Here is a 19496-nt window from a genome sequence, read left to right on the forward strand (position 1 = left end):
CGATCTCATTGAAACATAAGATTCTGAGGGGGATTGACAGGGTAGATGCTGAGAGATTTTTTCCCCCTGGCTGGAGAGTCTAGAACTAGGGGGTCACAGTCTCAGGATAAGGGGTTGGCCATTTAGGACTGAGATGAGGAGAAATTTCTTCACTTAGAGGGTTGTGAATCTTTGGAATTCTCTACCCCGAAGGGCTGTGGATGCTGAGTCTTTAAGTGTATTCAAGGCTGAGATCGATAGATTTTTGGACTCTAGGGGAATCAAGGGATATGGGGATCAGGCGGGAAAGTGAAGTCGAGGTCGAAGATCAGCCATGATCGGATATTGAATGGCGGAGCAGGCTCGAGGTGGGACGTGTGGCCGACTCCTGCTCCTAATTCTTCTGTTCTGATGTGCATTGGAAAGAAGAAATGCTAAACATTTCTGCACAAAGGAAGAGCAAGCATCCAGTCCGTGGCAAGGGTGAAGGAGGGCGGAGTTGTGCCGTTGACATATAGCTGCATTTACTTTTCGTAAACCTTCCAGTCAAACAGCCAGAGGCTTTCATAGCGCGGAACCAATGGCGGGTCATCACTGAATGCTCGTTCTTGCGTCCTAGGATTGGTTTTCTTACACTACTCATAGGTGAACACAACAACACCAACCTGCATTTATATAGCACCTTAAAATGTGCCCAGGCGCCTGTCAGAAGCGTTAAACTAGAAGATTTTATACAGTGATGTAACGCAAGTTATGTCATCTATGCTCAATCTTGAAAAAAATGTTTTAATGCCCTCATTTCATGGTATAAAAATAATCATCTGATTGTGTAAAATTACACAGCAATCCCTTTTCTACTGTATTTGATGGCATAATCTACAATTTTATAATTGGAAATTTGAATTTTATTTTTTAAAATTCAAAGTATTACATCGTATTTACAGCACAGAAACAGGCCATTCGGCCCAACTGGTCCGTGCCGGTGTTTATGCTCCACACGAGCCTCCTCCCACCCCTCTTCATCTCACCCTCTCAACATATCCTTCTATTCCTTTCTCCCTCATGTGTTTATCCAGCTTCCCCTTAAATGCATCTATACTATTCGCCTCAACCACTCCCTGTGGTAGCGAGTTCCATATTCTCACCACTCTCTGGGTAAAGAAGTTTCTTCTCAATGCCCTATTGGACTCACCTGTATGTACGTAATACAATATTGGTTAGAAACACACAGGCTGAGATAACCATTTTAGCGGATGCATTTTTCAGGAGTGATAAAATGTTTCTTAAAGACATCGCAGCACTGTACAGAAAGTTGGCTTAACCTGTTAAATTGAAATTCTGTGACGATTAAATCAAGATTAAATATGCTCCAGATTTAAAAAGAGTTTTCTACAGAACACCTAAATGTGAGAGAGACATTACCACGCGAACCACAGCTTCAGCAGTTTGTGTTGCCCAAGGCTCCATTGTTTCAAGGTGACGCCGTTAAGTACTTGCTCCAATTTCAGGGGATTAATTTTTCTTACGCTGGCAAAATAGCAAAGCAGCTCGTGCCGCAGTGAACTTCTCACTGACCACCAGCTTTGTGAAAAAACATGCACCTATTACCCAGAAGTTCGTTCACACTAGATATTCCGTGGAGATTCTGCTCCTAGCCGACACAATGTGCGATTAAGGTTTTAGATTCGGAACATAGGAACAGGAGGAGGCCATTCAGCTCCTCGAGCCTGTTCAATTAGATCATTCAATTAGATCGTGGCTGATCTGTATCACAACTCCATCTATCCGCCTTGGTTCCGTAACCCCTAATACCCTTTACCCAACAAAAATCTATCAAGCTTAGTTTTGACACTTTCAATTGACCCCCCCAAAAAGCTGCTGAGGCTGCGGGGGGAGAGAGTTCCAGATTTCCACTGCCCTTTGTGTGAAGAAGTGCTTCCTGACATCACCCCTGAACGGCCTGGCTCTAATTTTAAGGTTCTGCCCCCTTGTTCTGGACTCCCCCCACCAGAGGAAATAGTGTCTCTCTCTCTACCCCGTCAACTCCTTTAATAGTCTTAAACACCTCGATTAGATCACCCCTTAATCTTCTATAGTCGAGGGAATACAAGCTCAGTCTATGTAACCTGTCCTTGTAATTGAACCCTTTTAACCCCGGGATCACTCTGGTGAAACTGCGCTGCCCCCCCCCCCTCCATATTCTTCACTCCTGCCGAGTAAAATGTAACACATCAAATTCTAAACCTTTATAAAATCACTGGTTTGGCCCCAGCTGGAGTAATGGATCCAATTCTGGGCACCGCACTTTAGGAAGGATGTCAGGGCCTTGGAGTAGGGTGCAGAGGAGATTGAGCAGAACGGTTCCAGGGATGAGGGACTTCAGTTATGCAGGGAGACTGGAGAAGCTGGGGTTGTTCTCCTTAGAGCAGAGAAGGTTAAAGGGGAGATTTAACAGAGGTGTTCAAAATAATGAGGGATTTTGATAGAGGAGATAAGGAGAAGCTGCTTCCATTGGCAGGAGGGTCGGTAACCAGAGGACACAGATTGAAGATAAATTGGCAAAAGAACCAGAGGGGAGATGAGGAGAATTTTTTTTTAAAACGCAGCGAGTTGTGATGATCGGGACTGCGCTGCCTGCAAACTTATCATTCTATGTCTCCTTCTACGATAATGTACCATTCAAAATCCTTTTTAAGTATATATCGGAACTAAGGACAGAAGAATGTATCTCTCGTAACTACATTAGATGGTCAGCCATTCACAGGATTGAAAACCGTGTTTACCCACACAAGTACAACTGCCGGTAAACAGATAGCTTCTTGACTTTATAGCCCTTCACAGCCTTCCAGACTCAACACGGAGTTCAACAATTTCACATCATAACCACTGCCCCCACTTTTTTTTTTTTTTGGACGGCAGCTGTTGATGATTCTGCCATTCCCATTGACGCCTCCTCCAGACCCATATTTTGTTCCTTTACTTGTCCTATTACCATCAACTTTCGCCATTGCACCATCATCCCTTTTGTCATTTACTCTCTCCCGCCTTCCACCCTATCACACACCTTCCCCTTTGTTCTTTCTGATGAGGTGGAATCTGTATGGGTAGAACGGAGAAATACCAAGGGGCAGAAAACGTTAGTGGGAGTGGTATATAGACCTCCAAACAGTAATGCGGAGGTTGAGGATGGCATTCAAAGGGAAATTAGAGAAGCGTGCAATAAGGGCACAGCAGTCATCATGGGTGACTTTAATCTACATATAGATTGGGCTAACCAAATTAGTAACAATACTGTGGAGGAAAAATTCCTGGAGTGTTTACGGGATGGTTTCCTGGACCAATATGTCGAGGAACCAACCAGAGATCAGGCCATCTTAGACTGGGTATTATGTAACGAGAAAGGATTAATTAACAATCTTGTTGTACGAGGCCCCTTGGGTCGGAGTGATCATAATATAATTGAATTCTTCATTAAGATGGAGAATGAAGTAGTTGACTCAGAGACTAGGGTCCTGAATTTAAATAAAGGAAACTACGATGGTCTGAGGCGCGAGTTGGGTAGGATTGATTGGGGAATGTCACTCAAAGGGTTGACGGTGGATAGGCAATGGCAAACATTCAAAGACCGCATGGATGAACTACAGAATTTGTTCATCCCAGTTTGGCATAAAAATAAAACAAAAAAGGTGACTCAACCATGGCTAAAAAGGGAAATTAGGGATAGCATAAGATCCAAGGAGAGGACATATAAATTGGCCAGAAAAAGCAATAAACCTGAGGATTGGGAGCAGTTTAGGATTCAACAAAGGAAGACAAACGGATTAATTAAGAAGGGGAAAATAGAATATGAGAGTAAGCTGGCAGGGAACATAAAAACTGACTGTAAAAGCTTTTATAGATATGTGAAGAGAAAAAGATTGGTGAAGTCAAGCATAGGTCCCTTGCAGTCAGAATCAGGGGAATTTATAATGGGGAACAAAGAAATGGCTGACCAATTAAATACATATTTTGGTTCTGTCTTCACAAAGGAGGACACAAATAACCTCCCAGAGATGTCGGGGAACATAGGGTCTGATGAAAGGGAGGAACTGAAAGAAATCAGTATTTGTAGGGAAATGGGGTTAGGGAAATTGATGGGATTCAAGGCCGATAAATCCCCAGGGCCTGATAATCTACATCCTAGGGTACTTAAGGAAGTGGCCCTAGAAATAGTAGATGCATTGCTGGTCATCTTCCAACATTCGATGGAATCTGGAACAGTACCCATGGATTGGAGAGTAGCTAATGTTACCCCACTATTCAAAAAAGCTGGTAGAGAGAAAACGGGGAATTACAGACCGGTAAGCCTGACATCGCTAGTGGGGAAAATGCTAGAGTCCATTATAAAAGATGTAATAGCAGAGCACTTGGAAAACAGTGACAGGATCGGACAAAGTCAACATGGATTTACAAAAGGTAAATCGTGCTTAACTAATCTACTGGAATTTTTTGAGGATGTAACTGGTAAAATAGATAAGGGAGAACCAGTGGATGTGGTGTACAGGAAACTTTGTGCTATCCGGCACCCATGGGACCGAGCTACTGCCGTTTTTTTAAAAGCTCTGGATAGACCAGCGTTAATGTTATCAGATAGGGGCTTTTCATCGCAGTATCTGACCACAAACACTGTTGCTCAGCAACAGCTTGTAAACACTCGGCCCGTGGCTTGGAAGCGTCTCTGAAGCTGTTGCTATGATACAGAGACGCTTTCTAGAGCCTGCCGTGTCTGACCACAAACACTGTTGCTCAGCAACAGCTTGTAAACACTCGGCCCAGTAGCTTGGAAGCGTCTCTGAAGCTGTTGCTAAGCGACAAAGACGCTTTCCAGAGCCTGCCTGTGAAAAGAATGCTAGGAGAAAAAAAAACACCTAACCAAAACGGCTGCTGATTTCTGCCGTTAGATCAAAGTTGCCGGACATTCAACTTCTGGATAGCACAACGTTTCCTGTATTTGGACTTTCAGAAGGCTTTCGATAAGGTCCCGCATAAGAGATTACGTGTAAAGTTAAGGCACATGGGATTGGGGGCAAGGTATTGACTTGGATAGAGAACTGGTTGGCAGACAGAAAGCAAAGAGTTGGAATAAACGGGTCTTTTTCCGAGTGGCAGGCAGTAACTAGTGGGGTACCGCAGGGATCGGTCCTTGGACCCCAGCTATTCACAATATATATTGATGATCTAGACAAGGGAACTAGATGTAATATCTCCAAATCTGCAGACGACACAAAGCTGGGTGGGCGTGTGTGCAGTGAGGAGGATGCCGAGAAACTCCAGGATGATTTGGACAGTTTGGGTGATTGGGCAGAAGCATGGCAGATGCAATATAACGTGGATAAATGTGAGGTTATCCACTTTGGTGGCAAAAACAGGAAGGCAGATTATTATCTGAATGGCAATAGATTGGGAGAAGGGGAAGTGCAACGAGAAGTGAGCGTCCTTGTGCACCAGTCGCTGAAGGTAAACATGCAGGTGCAGCAGGCGGTTAAGAAGGCAAATGGTATGTTGGCCTTCGTAGTGAGAGGGTTTGAGTACAGGAACAAGGATGTCTTGCTGCAGTTGTACAGGGCCTTGGTGAGACCACATCTTGAGTATTGTGTGCAGTTTTGGTCGCCTTATCTGAGGAAGGATGTTCTTGCCATGGAAGGAGTTCAGCGAAGATTCACCAGGCTGATACCTGGGATGGCAGGAATGACGTATGAGGAGAGATTGTGTCGATTGGGCTTGTACTCGCTGGTGGTTAGAAGAATGAGAGGGGATCTCATTGAAACGTATAAAATTCTGACAGGACTGGACAGACTAGATGCAGGAAGGATGTTCCCGATGGCCGGGGAGTCCAGAACCAGGGGTCACAGTCTCAGGATAAGGGGTAAGCCATTTAGGACAGAAATGAGAAGGAATTTCTTCACCCAGAGTGTGGTGAACCTGTGGAATTCTCTGCCACAGAAGGCAGTGGAGGCCAATTCATTAAATATATTCAAGGAGTTGGATATATTTCTTAAGGCTAAAGGGATCAAGGGATATGGGGAGAAAGCAGGGACCGGGTGCTGAATTTGGATGATCAGCCATGATCTCATTGAATGGCGGAGTAGGCTCAAGGGGCCAAATGGCCTACTCCTGCTCCTATCTTCTATGTTTCTATGTTTCCTCCCCTCCCCCTTTCCCTGCCCCTACACTTGCTCATAGAAGTTTACAGCACAGGAGGCCATTCGGCCCATCGTGTCCGTGCCGGCAGTTAAAGAGCTATCCAGCCTAATCCCACTTCCCAGCTCTTGGTCCGTAGCCCTGTAGGTTACAGCACTTCAAGTGTATATCCAAGTACTGTTTAAATGCGATGAGGGTTTCTGCCTCTCCCACCCTTTCAGGCAGTGAGTTCCAGACCCCCACCACCCTCTGGGTGAACAAAGTTCTGAACTTCCCTCTAATCCTTCTACCAATTACTTTAAATCTCTGCCCCCTGGTTATTGACCCCTCTGCTAAGGGAAATAGGTCCTTCCTATCCACTCTATCCAGGCCCCTCATAATTTTATACACCTCAATTAGATCTCCCCTCAGCCTCCTCTGTTCCAAAGAAAACAACCCCAGCCTCTCCAATCTTTCCTCATAGCTAAAATTCTCCAGCCCAGGCAACATCCTCGTAAACCTCCTCTGCACCCTCTAAAATCTGTTACATCTCAAACTTTTTCCAGTTCTGACAAAAGGTCCTCAACCTGAAACGTTAACTCTGTCTCTCTCTCCACAGATGCTGCCTAACCCGCTGAGTATTTCCAGCATTTTCCTTTTTTATTTCAGCTTCCCAGCATCCGCGGTATTTTGCTTTTGTTTGAGATTGCTTCGTGAAGTCATTTCCAACATTAAACAACTGCTTTTACAGGCAAGTTTAGCAAATATTTCTCAGAATGTGTTCTACGTGGTTATACGTAGAACATAGAAGAATGAGAGGGGATCTCATTGAAACTTATAAAATTCTAACAGGACTAGACAGACTAGATGCAGGAAGGATGTTCCCGATGGTCGGGGGAGTCCAGAACCAGGGGTCACAGTCCAAGGATAAGGGGTAAGCCATTTAGGACAGAAATGAGGAGGAATTTCTTCACCCAGAGAGTGGTGAACCTGTGGAATTCTCTACCACAGAAGGCTGTGGAGGCCAATTCATTAAATATATTCAAGAAGGAGTTGGATATATTTCTTAAGGCTAAAGGGATCAAGGGATATGGGGAGAAGGCAGGGACAGGGTACTGAATTTGGATGATCAGCCATGATCTCATTAAATGGCGGAGCAGGCTCGAGGGGCCGAATGGCCTACTCCTGCTCCTATCTTCTATGTTTCTATGTTTCTACACACACACACACCTGGAGTGAAGGCGGCACATGGCAGTACTCGACGATAAAGGCAAAATATAACTACAAACAGTAGCAGTTGTTCCAAAGTGTTTTTGCAAACACGTGACAGCCGAATTGTTGCAGCAAGAACAATGTGGGACCGGATGGTTTGGTCTCGGGCAGGGAGTCAAGCCATTGAGTTCAAACACCAGAACCCAGTGGATTATTCTTTGTTGAAGTAGCTGTACTTGTGTGGGCAATCACTGCTTTCAATCCTGTGAATGGCTGTCCTTAATTCCGATATATTTTAAAGGATTTTGAGTGGTACATACAGCACAGGAGGAGGCCATTCGGCCCATCATGCCTGTGCCGGCTCTTTGAAAGAGCTCTCCAATTAGTCCCACTCCCCCCTGCTCTGTCCCCACAGACCTGTAAATTTTTTTCCTTTATCAAGTATTTATCCAATTCCCTTTTGAAAGTTACTATTGAATCTGCTTCCACCGCCCTTTCAGGCAGCACGTTCCAGATCACAACAACTCACTGCGTGTACAAAAAAAATCCAGTTTGGCATAACTTACTTGCTTTTGCACTCTCCTCTTCTATTTATAAAGCCCATGATTCCATGCAATGTTCCCCCCACCCTATTTTTTTCCCGCCGGGTGCGCTGCCCCTTTAAGGAGCCGCGCGGCCCCATTCAGTTTCGTGCATGCGCAAAATTTAACCCTGGAAAGGCCAGCCCCGGGCAGCGCGGAACCGACAGAGAGCTATGCGGCTGCACGGCCACGCAGCTCAGAGGGAACGGCGATTCCCACGTGCGTTTAAAAAAAATATATAAACAGCCTTCTCGACTTGTCCTGCCTCCTTCAAAGACCTGTGCGCGTGAACCCCCAGGTCTCTCTGTCCCTGCAACCCCTTCAAAACGGGGCTACCTTTTTCTTTATTCGTTCATGGGATGTGGGCATCGCTGGCTAGGCCAGCATTTATTGCCCATCCCTAATTGCCCTTGAGAAGGTGGTGGTGAGCCGCGTTCTTGAACCGCTGCAGTCCGTGTGGTGAAGGGGCTCCGACACTGCTGTTAGGGAGGGAGTTCCAGGATTTTGACCCAGCGTCGATGAAGGAACGGCCGATATATTTCTAAGTCAGGACGGTGTGTGACTGTCAGAGGGGAACTTGGAGGTTCCCATGCGCCTGCTGACAATGGCTTAGCAAAGGATTAATGCCAAGAGAAGTCCAACTATTTTAGTTCTGTCCTTGATGTGTGCTTTTGAGCAAACAAATGAGGGCTTCAGTAGTTGAGGAAGAGACCTCTGCATCTTAAAAGATTCTGGGCCCCACACTTTAGGAAGCGCCTCAAGGTATTTGGAGAGGGTGCGGAGGAGATTTACTAGAATGGTTACAGGGATGAGGGACTTCAGTTATGTGGAGAGACTGGAGAAGCTGGGGTTGTTCTCCTCAGAGCAGAGAGAGGTTAAGGGGAGATTTAATAGAGGCGTTCAAAATCATGAAGGGGTTTTGATAGAGTAAATAAGGAGAAACTGTTTCCACTGGCAGGAGGGTCGATAACCAGAGGACACAGATTTTAAGATAAATTGGAAAAAGTGCCAGAGAGGAGATTTTTTATCATATAAACACAGCAAGTTGTTGTGAGCTGGAAGACACTGGAAGCAGATTCAATGTAGGTCAGCGAGCACAGGGGCGATGGGTGATCGGGACTTGGTGCAATTTAGGATACCTGGGATGGCAGGAATGACGTATGAAGAGAGATTGGGTCGATTGGGCTTATATTCGTTAGAGTTTAGAAGAATGAGAGGAGATCTCATTGAAACTTATAAAATTCTAACAGGACTAGACAGACTAGATGCAGGAAGGATGTTCCCGATGGCGAGAGAGTTCAGAATCAGGGGTCACAGTCTAAGGATAAGGGGTAAGCCATTTAAGACTGAGATGAGGAGGAATTTCTTCACCCAGAGAGTGGTGAACCTGTGGAATTCTCTACCACAGAAGGCAGTTGAAGCCAATTCATTAAATATATTCAAGAAGGGGTTAGATATATTTCTTAAGGCTAAAGGGATCAAGGGAGAAAGCAGGATCAGGGTACGGAATTTGGATGATCAGCCATGATCTCACTAAATGGCGGAGCGGGCTCGAGGGGCCGAATGGCCTACTCCTGCTCCTATCTTCTATGTTTCTATGATAAGGAACACCAGGAAAAGATCGCCCGCAGACAAACACTAGATAAGCTATTCCGAGAACAAAGCAAACGCGAAGAGTTTGACAACATTCGAAAGGTGCTCGCCCAATGAGCAATGGCAGAGGCTCTCAGCATCTGTACTTTTCAAATGCAGCATTTCAGCTATCCAGCAGAGGGAGGCAATGTGCAAAGAGATCACACAGCAGTACGAGGCAAGAAGCAGCACCAAGATTAACGGGCCTCCTAGTGGCATTTAGGTCAGTGACAGATAATTGCACATCGATAGCAGCCAGCTGTTTAACTCAATTAGCAACATCTGGATCTCCCAAGCCCAGCAAAGACCCAAATCTGTCTGCAGGACATAACTGCTCACAAACCAGTGACTAACATCCAAAAAGTTATTTATTCTATGAAGCACTTAGAGAACTTTTAAGATTCATCATAAGAATATAAGAATTAGGATCAGGAGTCAGCCATTCGGCCCCTCGAGCCTGCTCCGCCATTCAATAAGATCATGGCTGATCTTCGACCTCAACTCCACTTTCCCGCCCGATCGCCATATCCCTCGATTCCCCTAGAGTCCAAAAATCTATCTATCTCAGCCTTGAATATACTCAACGACTCAGCATCCACAGCCCTCTGGGGCAGAGAATTCCAAAGATTCACAACCCTCCGAGTGAAGAAATTCCTCCTCATCTCAGTCTTAAATGGCCAACCCCTTCTCCTGAGGCTGTGCCCCTTACTTCTAGACACCCCAGCCAAGGGAAACAACCTCTCAGCATCTACCCTGTCAATCCCCCTCAGAACCTCGAGAGTATCAGCCCATTCTACACAATCTCTCATCATAGGACAACCCTCCCATCCCAGGAATCAATCGAGTCAACCTCTGTTGCACCACCACTAAGATATCCTTCCTCAGATAAGGAGACCAAAACTGTGCACAGTCGGAGTGTGCACAGATGTAATCGGATACAAGTGTTAGATACGAGACTTTCTACACCACCACTGGTCGCCAAGGCTTTTGTTGTGATGACTAAATGCTAGTTCTGCTGCTCCGTTTCTTAACTCGTTCGCCCGTCACCCCCTGTGCTCGCTGACCTACATTGGTTCCCGGTTAAGCAACGCCTCGATTTTAAAATTCTCATCCGTGTGGACAAATCCCTCCATGGCCTCGCCCCCTCCCTATCTCTGGAATCTCCAGCCCCACAACCCTCTGAGATCTCTGCATCTCCTCCAATTCTAGCCTCTTGAGCATCCCCGATTATAATCGCTCCACCATTGGCGGCCGTGCCTTCAGCTGCCTGGGCCCCCGAGCTCTGGAATTCCCTCCCTAAACCGCTCCCCTGCATTAAGACGCTCCTTAAAACCCACCTCTTTGACTAAGCTTTTGGTCACCTGTCCTAATATCTCGTGTGGCTCGGTGTCAAATTTTATTTGATAATCGTTCCTGTGACGTTTTAAGGGTGCTATATAAATGCAAGTTGTTGTTGAGTAGAGGCGAATAGCATGGATGCCTTTAAGGGGAAGTTAGATAAGTACACGAGGCAGAAAACAATAGAAGAATATGCTGATCGAGTGAGAACGAAGAGCGGTGGGAGGAGGCTCGTGTGGAGCATAAACACCGGCACGGACCTGTTGGGCCGAATGGTCTATTTCTGTGCTGTAAATTCGATATAATCATCGTTCTAACTTATTTAATCTTTTCCTCCCTAACCTACCCAGCACGAGACACCAGTGGGAACCCCGAGATTACAGCTCTAGGGGGGTCTTCCAGTTTAAACCTCACAATTCTGTCCGCATGGCATTCCCTCAGGAGGGCAATCAAGAGTTTAAATATCCACAATAATTAATGCTTCGAGGCCAGTGAATTAGTCGAGTCTCATCTTAAAACATTGTTCCAGACGGCCGCGCAGTAGTCGGGAGGTCCCGCGCAGGCTGCTCACCAGCTGCTCCCACTGGAAGGTATTGCGCATGTGCGGCCGTGCAGCAAATTAAACGGGACCGCGCACATAGACTGCAAATTAGAGGGAACATTGGTGACAGACCCAACATACTCATTCACCGCACTGTCGGAGGGGCGGTACTGAGGGAGCGCCGCACTGTCGGAGGGGCGGTACTGAGGGAGCGCCGCACTGTCGGAGGGGCGGTACTGAGGGAGCGCCGCACTGTCGGAGGGGCGGTACTGAGGGAGCGCCGCACTGTCGGAGGGGCGGTACTGAGGGAGCGCCGCACTGTCGGAGGGGCGGTACTGAGGGAGCGCCGCACTGTCGGAGGGGCGGTACTGAGGGAGCGCCGCACTGTCGGAGGGGCGGTACTGAGGGAGCGCCGCACTGTCGGAGGGGCGGTACTGAGGGAGCGCCGCACTGTCGGAGGGGCGGTACTGAGGGAGCGCCGCACTGTCGGAGGGGCGGTACTGAGGGAGCGCCGCACTGTCGGAGGGGCGGTACTGAGGGAGCGCCGCACTGTCGGAGGGGCGGTACTGAGGGAGCGCCGCACTGTCGGAGGGGCGGTACTGAGGGAGCGCCGCACTGTCGGAGGGGCGGTACTGAGGGAGCGCCGCACTGTCGGAGGGGCGGTACTGAGGGAGCGCCGCACTGTCGGAGGGGCGGTACTGAGGGAGCGCCGCACTGTCGGAGGGGGCGGTACTGAGGGAGTGCTGACTGGACATGTATCAACAAGCAGTGGTTTACGGTGTGCAAGCCCATTTAGATGTTAACATTTATCGATTCAAACAATACCAGAAATGAATCCTGAAAAGACTCGGCAGATGCCAAGTCTTCATCTTCATCATCATCACTAAACTGGTCTTGGGAGCAGTAGTGAGTGCTGTAAGCAGAATGTTCCTCTATCGCTTGAAGCCATTTCTAGAAAAAGGAAAAAAAAGTCTTGAATTAAGAGGTCACAAGATGAAAGAGACATCGTGGATAAATGTCGCCAGTTAGAATGGCGCGACTGTCAACCAGCGTCACTGATGGGTCAAACAATACGCTGTTATAACAGTGTTATAATGGGCTATTAACATCACAAAGAATCCTTTTCATTAAAATTATCTGATTTAGGTTAAAAATCATACAAATTTATCTTGTATTACAATCAACATAACTGAAAATAGTCCATCCTTTTTTTAAAAAAAAAGTTACACACTCCAATGTTTATGCTTCTCCCAAGTAACAAACACATTCATTACTTTAAAAAGCACAGATAAACCACCTCACAATTTTATATTCTCCACGTTCGTTATGTCTCTGCCCCTCCCTCCCCCCCACATCCCTCCTCCCTCTTCCCCACTCTCCCTCCACCCCCCTCCCTCTTCCCCCCCTCCTCCTTTCCCCACCTCCCTCCTCCCCATTCCCCCTCTCCTCCCACTTCTCATCCTTGTTTTCAAATCCCTCCACGGCCTCGCCCTTCCTTATCTCTGTAATCTCCTCCAGTCCCACAACCCTCTGAGATCTCTGCGCTCCTCCAATTCTGGCCTCTTGCGCATCCCCCGATTTTAATCACTCCACCATTGGCGGCCGTGCCTTCAGCTGCCTGGGCCCTGAGCTCTGGAATTCCCTCCCTAAACCTCTCCGCCTCTCTACCTGTTTCCTCCTTTAAGACCCTCCTCAAAACCTACCTCTTTGACCAATTTCTTACATGGCTCAGTGTCAATTGTTTGTCTTATAATACTCCTGTGAAGCGCCTTGGGACGTTTTACTACGTTAAAGCCGCTATATAAATACAAGTTGTTGTTGTTTTATAATGACCAGATAATCTGTTTTAGTGATGTTGGTTGAGGTATAAATAATACCCAGGACACCGGGGAGAACTCTGCTGCTCTTCTTTGAAATAGTGGCCATGGGATCTTTAACGTCCACCCGAGAGGACAGATGTGGCCTCAGTTTAACGTCTCATCCAAAATACAGCACCTCCGACAGTGCGGCGCTCCCTCAGTACTGCCCCTCCGACAGTGCAGCGCTCCCTCAGTACGGCCCCTCCGACAGTGCAGCACTCCCTCAGTACGGCCCCTCCGACAGTGCAGCACTCCCTCAGTACTGCCCCTCCGACAGTGCAGCACTCCCTCAGTACTGCCCCTCCAACAGTGCAGCGCTCCCTCAGTACTGCCCCTCCGACAGTGCAGCGCTCCCTCAGTACGGCCCCTCCGACAGTGCAGCACTCCCTCAGTACGGCCCCTCCGACAGTGCAGCACTCCCTCAGTACTGCCCCTCCGACAGTGCAGCACTCCCTCAGTACGGCCCCTCCGACAGTGCAGCGCTCCCTCAGTACTGCCCCTCCGACAGTGCAGCGCTCCCTCAGTACTGCCCCTTTGACAGTGCGGCGCTCCCTCAGTACTGCCCCTCCGACAGTGCGGCGCTCCCTCAGTACTGCCCCTCCCACAGTGCGGCGCTCCCTCAGTACTGCCCCTCCCACAGTGCGGCGCTCCCTCAGTACTGCCCCTCCGACAGTGCGGCGCTCCCTCAGTGCTGCCCCTGTGCAGCGAATGAATACGTTGGGTCTGTAACCAATGTTCCCTCTAATTTGCGGTCTAAGGGCACTTCACATTAACTCAATGATTGCATTGGTTCTGGATGTTGTGGATAGCACATTCAGTGAGTTGGTCACACCGCAGGTAAAGGCTAGCTCAGACAGTAAATGGGTGACCAAAAGGCAGGGTAAAGGCAGGAAGGTAGTGCAGGAGTCACCTGCGGTCATCTCCCTCCAAAACAGGTTTACCGTTTTGGGTACTGTTGGGGGAGATGACTTATCAGGGGAAGGCACCAGCAGCCAGGTTCAGGGCACCATGACTGGCTCTGCTGCACAGAAGGGCGGGAAAAAGAGGGATAGGGCTATAGTGATAGGGGATTCAATTGTAAGGGGGATAGATAGGAGTTTCTGTGGCCGAGACCGAGACTCCAAGATGGTATGTTGCCTCCCTGGTGCAAGGGTCAAGGATGTCTCGGAGCGGGTGCAGAGCATTCTGAAGGGGGAGGGGGATCAGCCAGTTGTCGTGGTACATGTAGGTACCAACGATGTAGGTAAAAAGAGGGAGGAGGTCCTACAAGCTGAATTTAGGGAGTTAGGAGCTAAATTGAAAAGTAGGACCTCAAAGGTAGTAATCTCTGGATTGCTACCAGTGCCACGAGCTAATAAGTTTAGAGAGAGTAAGATAGATAAGCTAAATACGTGGCTTGAGCAGTGGTGCAAGGGAGAGGGATTTAAATTCTTGAGGCATTGGAACCAGTTCTTGGGGAGGAGTGACCTGTACCAAGGGGACGGTCTACACCTGAACTGTGAGGGAGCCGATGTCCTCGGGGTAATATTTTCTAGGGCGGTTCGGGAGGATTTAAACTAATTTGGCAGGGGGATGGGAACCTAGGTAGTGGAAAAGAGGGAAGTCATATGAAGTCAGAAATAGATGGTAGAAAGGTGAGAAGCAATAAGCAAAGGAGAGAAACACAAAGGGCCAAACTAATTCATAATGAGAGTGTGAAAAAAGCAAGCCTGAAGGCTTTGTATCTTAATGCTAGAAGCATTAGGAACAAGGTGGATGAATTAGTTGTGGAAATAGAGGTAAACAAGTATGATTTGATTGGGATTACAGAAACGTGGCTGCAGGGTGGGCAAGGCTGGGAACTTAACATCCAGGGATATACAATATTTAGGAAGGATCGGCAAAAAGGTAGGGGAGGTGGGGTAGCATTGCTGGTAAAGGAGGGGATTAATGCAATGGAAAGGAAGGATATTAACTCGGATGAAACGGAATCTGTATGGGTAGAAATGAGAAATAGCAAGGGGAGGAAAACGTTAGTGGGTGTGATATATAGGCCTCCAAATAGTAATATGGAGGTGAGGGAAGGCATAAAAAGGGAAATTAGAGAAGCGTGCGATAAGAGCACAGCTGTCATCATGGGTGACTTTAATTTACATATTGATTGGACTACCCAAATTAGTAAAAATTCTGAGGAGGAGGAATTCCTGGAATGTTTTCGGGACGGTTATCTGGACCAATATGTCGAGGAGCCGACTCGAGATCAGGCCATTTTAGACTGGGTATTGTGCAATGAGAAGGGACTTATCAGCAATCTTCTTGTACGAGGCCCCTTGGGTCAGAGCGATCATAATATGATCGAGCTCTCAGTCGAGATGGAGAGTGAGGAAATTGAATCAGAGACTAAGGTCCAGAACTTAAATAAAGGGAATTACGAGGGTATGAGACGGGAATTGGGTAAGATTGATTGGGTGGTGTTTCTGGGGGGATTGACAGTGGATAGACAATGGCAAGCATTCAAAGATAGAATGGAAGAATTCCAGAACATGTTTATACCGGTTTGGCATAAAAATAAACCTAAAAAGGTGACTCAACCGTGGATAACGAGGGAAATTAGGGACAGCATAAAATCAAAAAAAAGGGCATATCAACTGGCAAAAAAAAGCACCAGACCGGAAGATTGGGGGCAGTACAGGATACAGCAAAAGAGGACAAAGGGATTAATCAGGAAGGGGAAAATAGAATACGAAAGTAAACTTGCAGCAAACATAAAGACAGACTGCAAAAGCTTTTATCGGTATATCAGGAGGAAAAGACTGGTAAAATCCCAAGTCGGTCCCTTGCAGTCCGATTCGGGAGAATATATAATGGAGAATAAGGAAATGGCAGACCAATTAAACTCATACTTTGGTTCTGTATTCACAAAGGAGGACACAAATAACCTCCCAGGAATATCGGCAAACATAGGGACTAATGAGAGGGAGGAGCTGACAGAAATTAGTATCTCTAGGGATATGGTGTTGGGTAAGTTGAGGGGACTGAAGGCCGACAAATCCCCGGGGCCTGATAAACTACATCCTAGGGTACTTAAGGAGGTGGCCCTGGAGATAGCAGATGCTCTAAGGATCATCTTCCGGAACTCCATTGACTCGGGAACAGTACCCGTGGATTGGAGGGTAGCTAATGTTACCCCAATATTTAAAAAGGGGGGTAGAGAGAAAGCAGGGAATTATAGACCAGTAAGCCTTACATCGGTTGTGGGCAAAATGCTAGAGTCCATTATTAAGGATAAAATAGCGGAGCACTTGACAAATGGGGAAAGGATCGGACAGAGTCAACATGGATTTACAAAGGGTAAATCGTGTTTGACTAATCTGCTGGAATTTTTTGAGGAAGTAACTGGTAAAATAGATGGGGGAGAGCCAGTGGATGTGGTGTACCTTGACTTCCAGAAAGCCTTCGATAAGGTTCCACACAAAAGATTATCATGCAAAATTAAGGCTCATGGGATTGGGGGCAAAGTATTAACGTGGATAGAGAACTGGCTGGCGGATAGAAAACAGAGAGTTGGAATAAACGGCTCGTTTTCGGAGTGGCAGGCAGTGACCAGCGGGGTGCCGCAAGGATCTGTCCTGGGACCCCAGCTGTTCACAATATATATAAATGATCTGGATCAGGGAATTGGATGCAATATTTCCAAATTCGCTGACGACACTAAACTAGGAGGAGGGGTGGGCTCTGATGAGGATGTCAGGAGGCTACAGTGCGATTTGGACAGGTTGGGGGAATGGGCGGATACGTGGCAGATGCACTATAATGTGGATAAATGCGAGGTTATCCACTTTGGGGGTAAAAACAGGAGGGTAGATTATTATCTAAATGGCAATAGATTGGGAGATGGGGAAGTGCAGAGGGACCTGGGTGTTCTTGTGCACCAGTCACTGAAGGAGAGCATGCAGGTGCAACAGGCGATTAAGAAGGCAAATGGTATGTTGGCCTTCATATCAAGGGGGTTCGAGTATAGGAATAGGGATACCTTACTACAGCTGTACAAGGTGCTGGTGAGACCGCATCTGGAGTATTGTGTACAGTTTTGGTCGCCCCATCTGCGGAAGGATGTTCTTGCCATGGAAAGAGTGCAACGGCGATTCACCAGGCTGATACCTGGAATGGCGGGAATGACCTACGAAGAGAGATTAAATAGTTTGGGCTTGTACTCACTGGAGTTTAGAAGATTGAGAGGGGATCTCATCGAAACATATAAAATTATGGCAGGCCTGGACAGGCTGAATTCAGAGAGAATGTTTCCAATGGCCGGGGAGCACAGAACCAGGGGCCACAGTCTAAAAATAGCGGGCAAATCATTTAAAACAGAGATGAGGAAGAATTTCTTCACTCAAAGAGTGGTGAGCCTGTGGAATTCCCTGCCACAGAGGGCTGTGAAGGCTAATTCAATAAATATTTTCAAGAGAGAATTGGATATATTTCTGAAGGCTAAGGGGATTAAGGGTTACGGAGAAAAGGCGGGGACGGGGTACTGAACTGGTAAGATCAGCTATGATCTCAGACGAAGATCAGCCATGATCTCATTGAATGGCGGAGCAGGCTCGAAGGGCCGAATGGCCTACTCCTGTTCCTATCTCTATGTATCTATGTAAAGCAGACAGAGATCACAGTGCTACTGTATAAATTTGACTACTCACTTGACTTGTGTGAGCAGGGACACTCTTGAGATACACTTTAAAGATGTGGATGCTGTCATCAAAGCACTTGATTGAAATGAATCTCTCCTCAGTACCTTTAACCTGTGTGATGGAAAGGTTTTGAAAATGTGAGATCCGTATGCAACTAAAATTCAACACATGATCTCCATCTGGAGTCTCCGAGCGGAATCGGGAGTGAAAGGAACTGGCAGAGGTTGGAAGGGGAGTCAGGCCCCCCCCAACTAACATCATGGCTGAAAGAAGTTTGGCTTCCCTCCCCCTCGCCCAACCCTAACCACCCCCCCCAACCCCCACCTACCATCCACCCCTTTCCCTGCCCCTCCCCCACAACCCTAACCCCCCACCCCGCTACTGCAACCCCTCCCCGCCTACCCTCACCACATCCCCACCTAACCCCCCCACCCCAACCCTCACGCACCCACCCGCACCACCCACTCACCTACCCCCACCACCTCCCACTAACCCCCTCCTCGTCTACCCTCACCACCCATCTACCCCCACCCCCCACCTCATCCCCGTCTAACCCCCCCACCCCAACCCTCACCCTCCCACCCGCACCACCTCCCACTAACCCCCTCCCTGCCTACCCTCACCACCCATCTACCCCCACCCCCACCTCATCCCCGTCTAACCCCCCCCACCCCAACCCTCACCCACCTACCCCCACCGCCTCCCACTAACCCCCTCCCCGCCTACCCTCACCACCCATCTACCCCCACCCCCCACCTCATCCCCGCCTAACCCCCCCACCACAACCCTCACCCACCCACCCGCACCACCTCCCACTAACCCCCTCCCCGCCTAACCCCCCCCACCCCTACCCCGCCACCTCCCACTAACCCCCTCCCCACCTAACCTCGCCACCTCCCACTAACCCCCTCCCCACCTAACCCCCCCACCCCACCCCTACCCCACCACCTCCCACTAACCCCCTCCCCACCTAACTTCGCCACCTCCCACTAACCCCCTCCCCACCACCTCCCACTAACCCCATCCCCCTACACCCCACCTCTCCATCTACCCCACCCACCCACCTACCCCCCACCCCACCCCTCACTCACCCACCTGCACCACCCACTCACCTACCCCCACCACCTCCCACTAACCCCCTCCCCCCCCCATCCTTCTAGAATCATCATTGTGCTTGGTTGTGTCCCATAACACATCAAAAACTTGAGACTTCACTTGGGTTTCCGATGCAAAAATAGGCATGTAATATGCAGATAGGATGAGATGAAGTTGGGTGGGAAGAGACTCGTGTGGAGAATTTTAAAAAAAATTATTCATGGGATGTGGTCAGCATTTATTGCCCGTCTCTAATCACCCTCGAGAAGGTGGTGGCGAGCCGCCGCCTTGAACCGCTGCAGCTTTTTGTAGCGGATAATCAGCCATGATCTCATTGAATGGCGGAGCAGGCTCGAGGGGCCGAATGGCCGACTCCTGCTCCTATGTTTCTATAACTGCTCCTAATTCCTATGCACGGTGGCATAGTGGT

General features: G+C 48.2%; 1 protein-coding gene across 5 annotated transcripts in view; it reads right to left on the reverse strand.

Moving 5' to 3' along the window:
• The window catches only part of osbpl1a (oxysterol binding protein-like 1A), a 255127-nt gene that overhangs the window by 186478 nt on the left and 49153 nt on the right, over positions 1–19496 (reverse strand). For 3 of the 5 annotated variants that reach the window (XM_085992230.1, XM_085992229.1, XM_085992233.1), the window contains exons 12-14: positions 17981–18082; positions 17314–17460; positions 12268–12393 (exon numbers count right to left, since the gene is read on the reverse strand). In XM_085992230.1, coding sequence (XP_085848356.1) covers positions 12268–12393; positions 17314–17460; positions 17981–18082 — 375 coding nt within the window. The remainder of the gene's footprint in view (positions 1–12267; positions 12394–17313; positions 17461–17980; positions 18083–19496) is intronic. The other 2 variants (XM_085992232.1, XM_085992231.1) reach the window with 1 other exon arrangement.

This window comes from Somniosus microcephalus, chromosome 7 (genome assembly GCF_052327205.1).
Source record: "Somniosus microcephalus isolate GS21.2 chromosome 7, FLI_Smic_1.0, whole genome shotgun sequence".
Taxonomy (NCBI): Eukaryota; Metazoa; Chordata; class Chondrichthyes; order Squaliformes; family Somniosidae; genus Somniosus; species Somniosus microcephalus.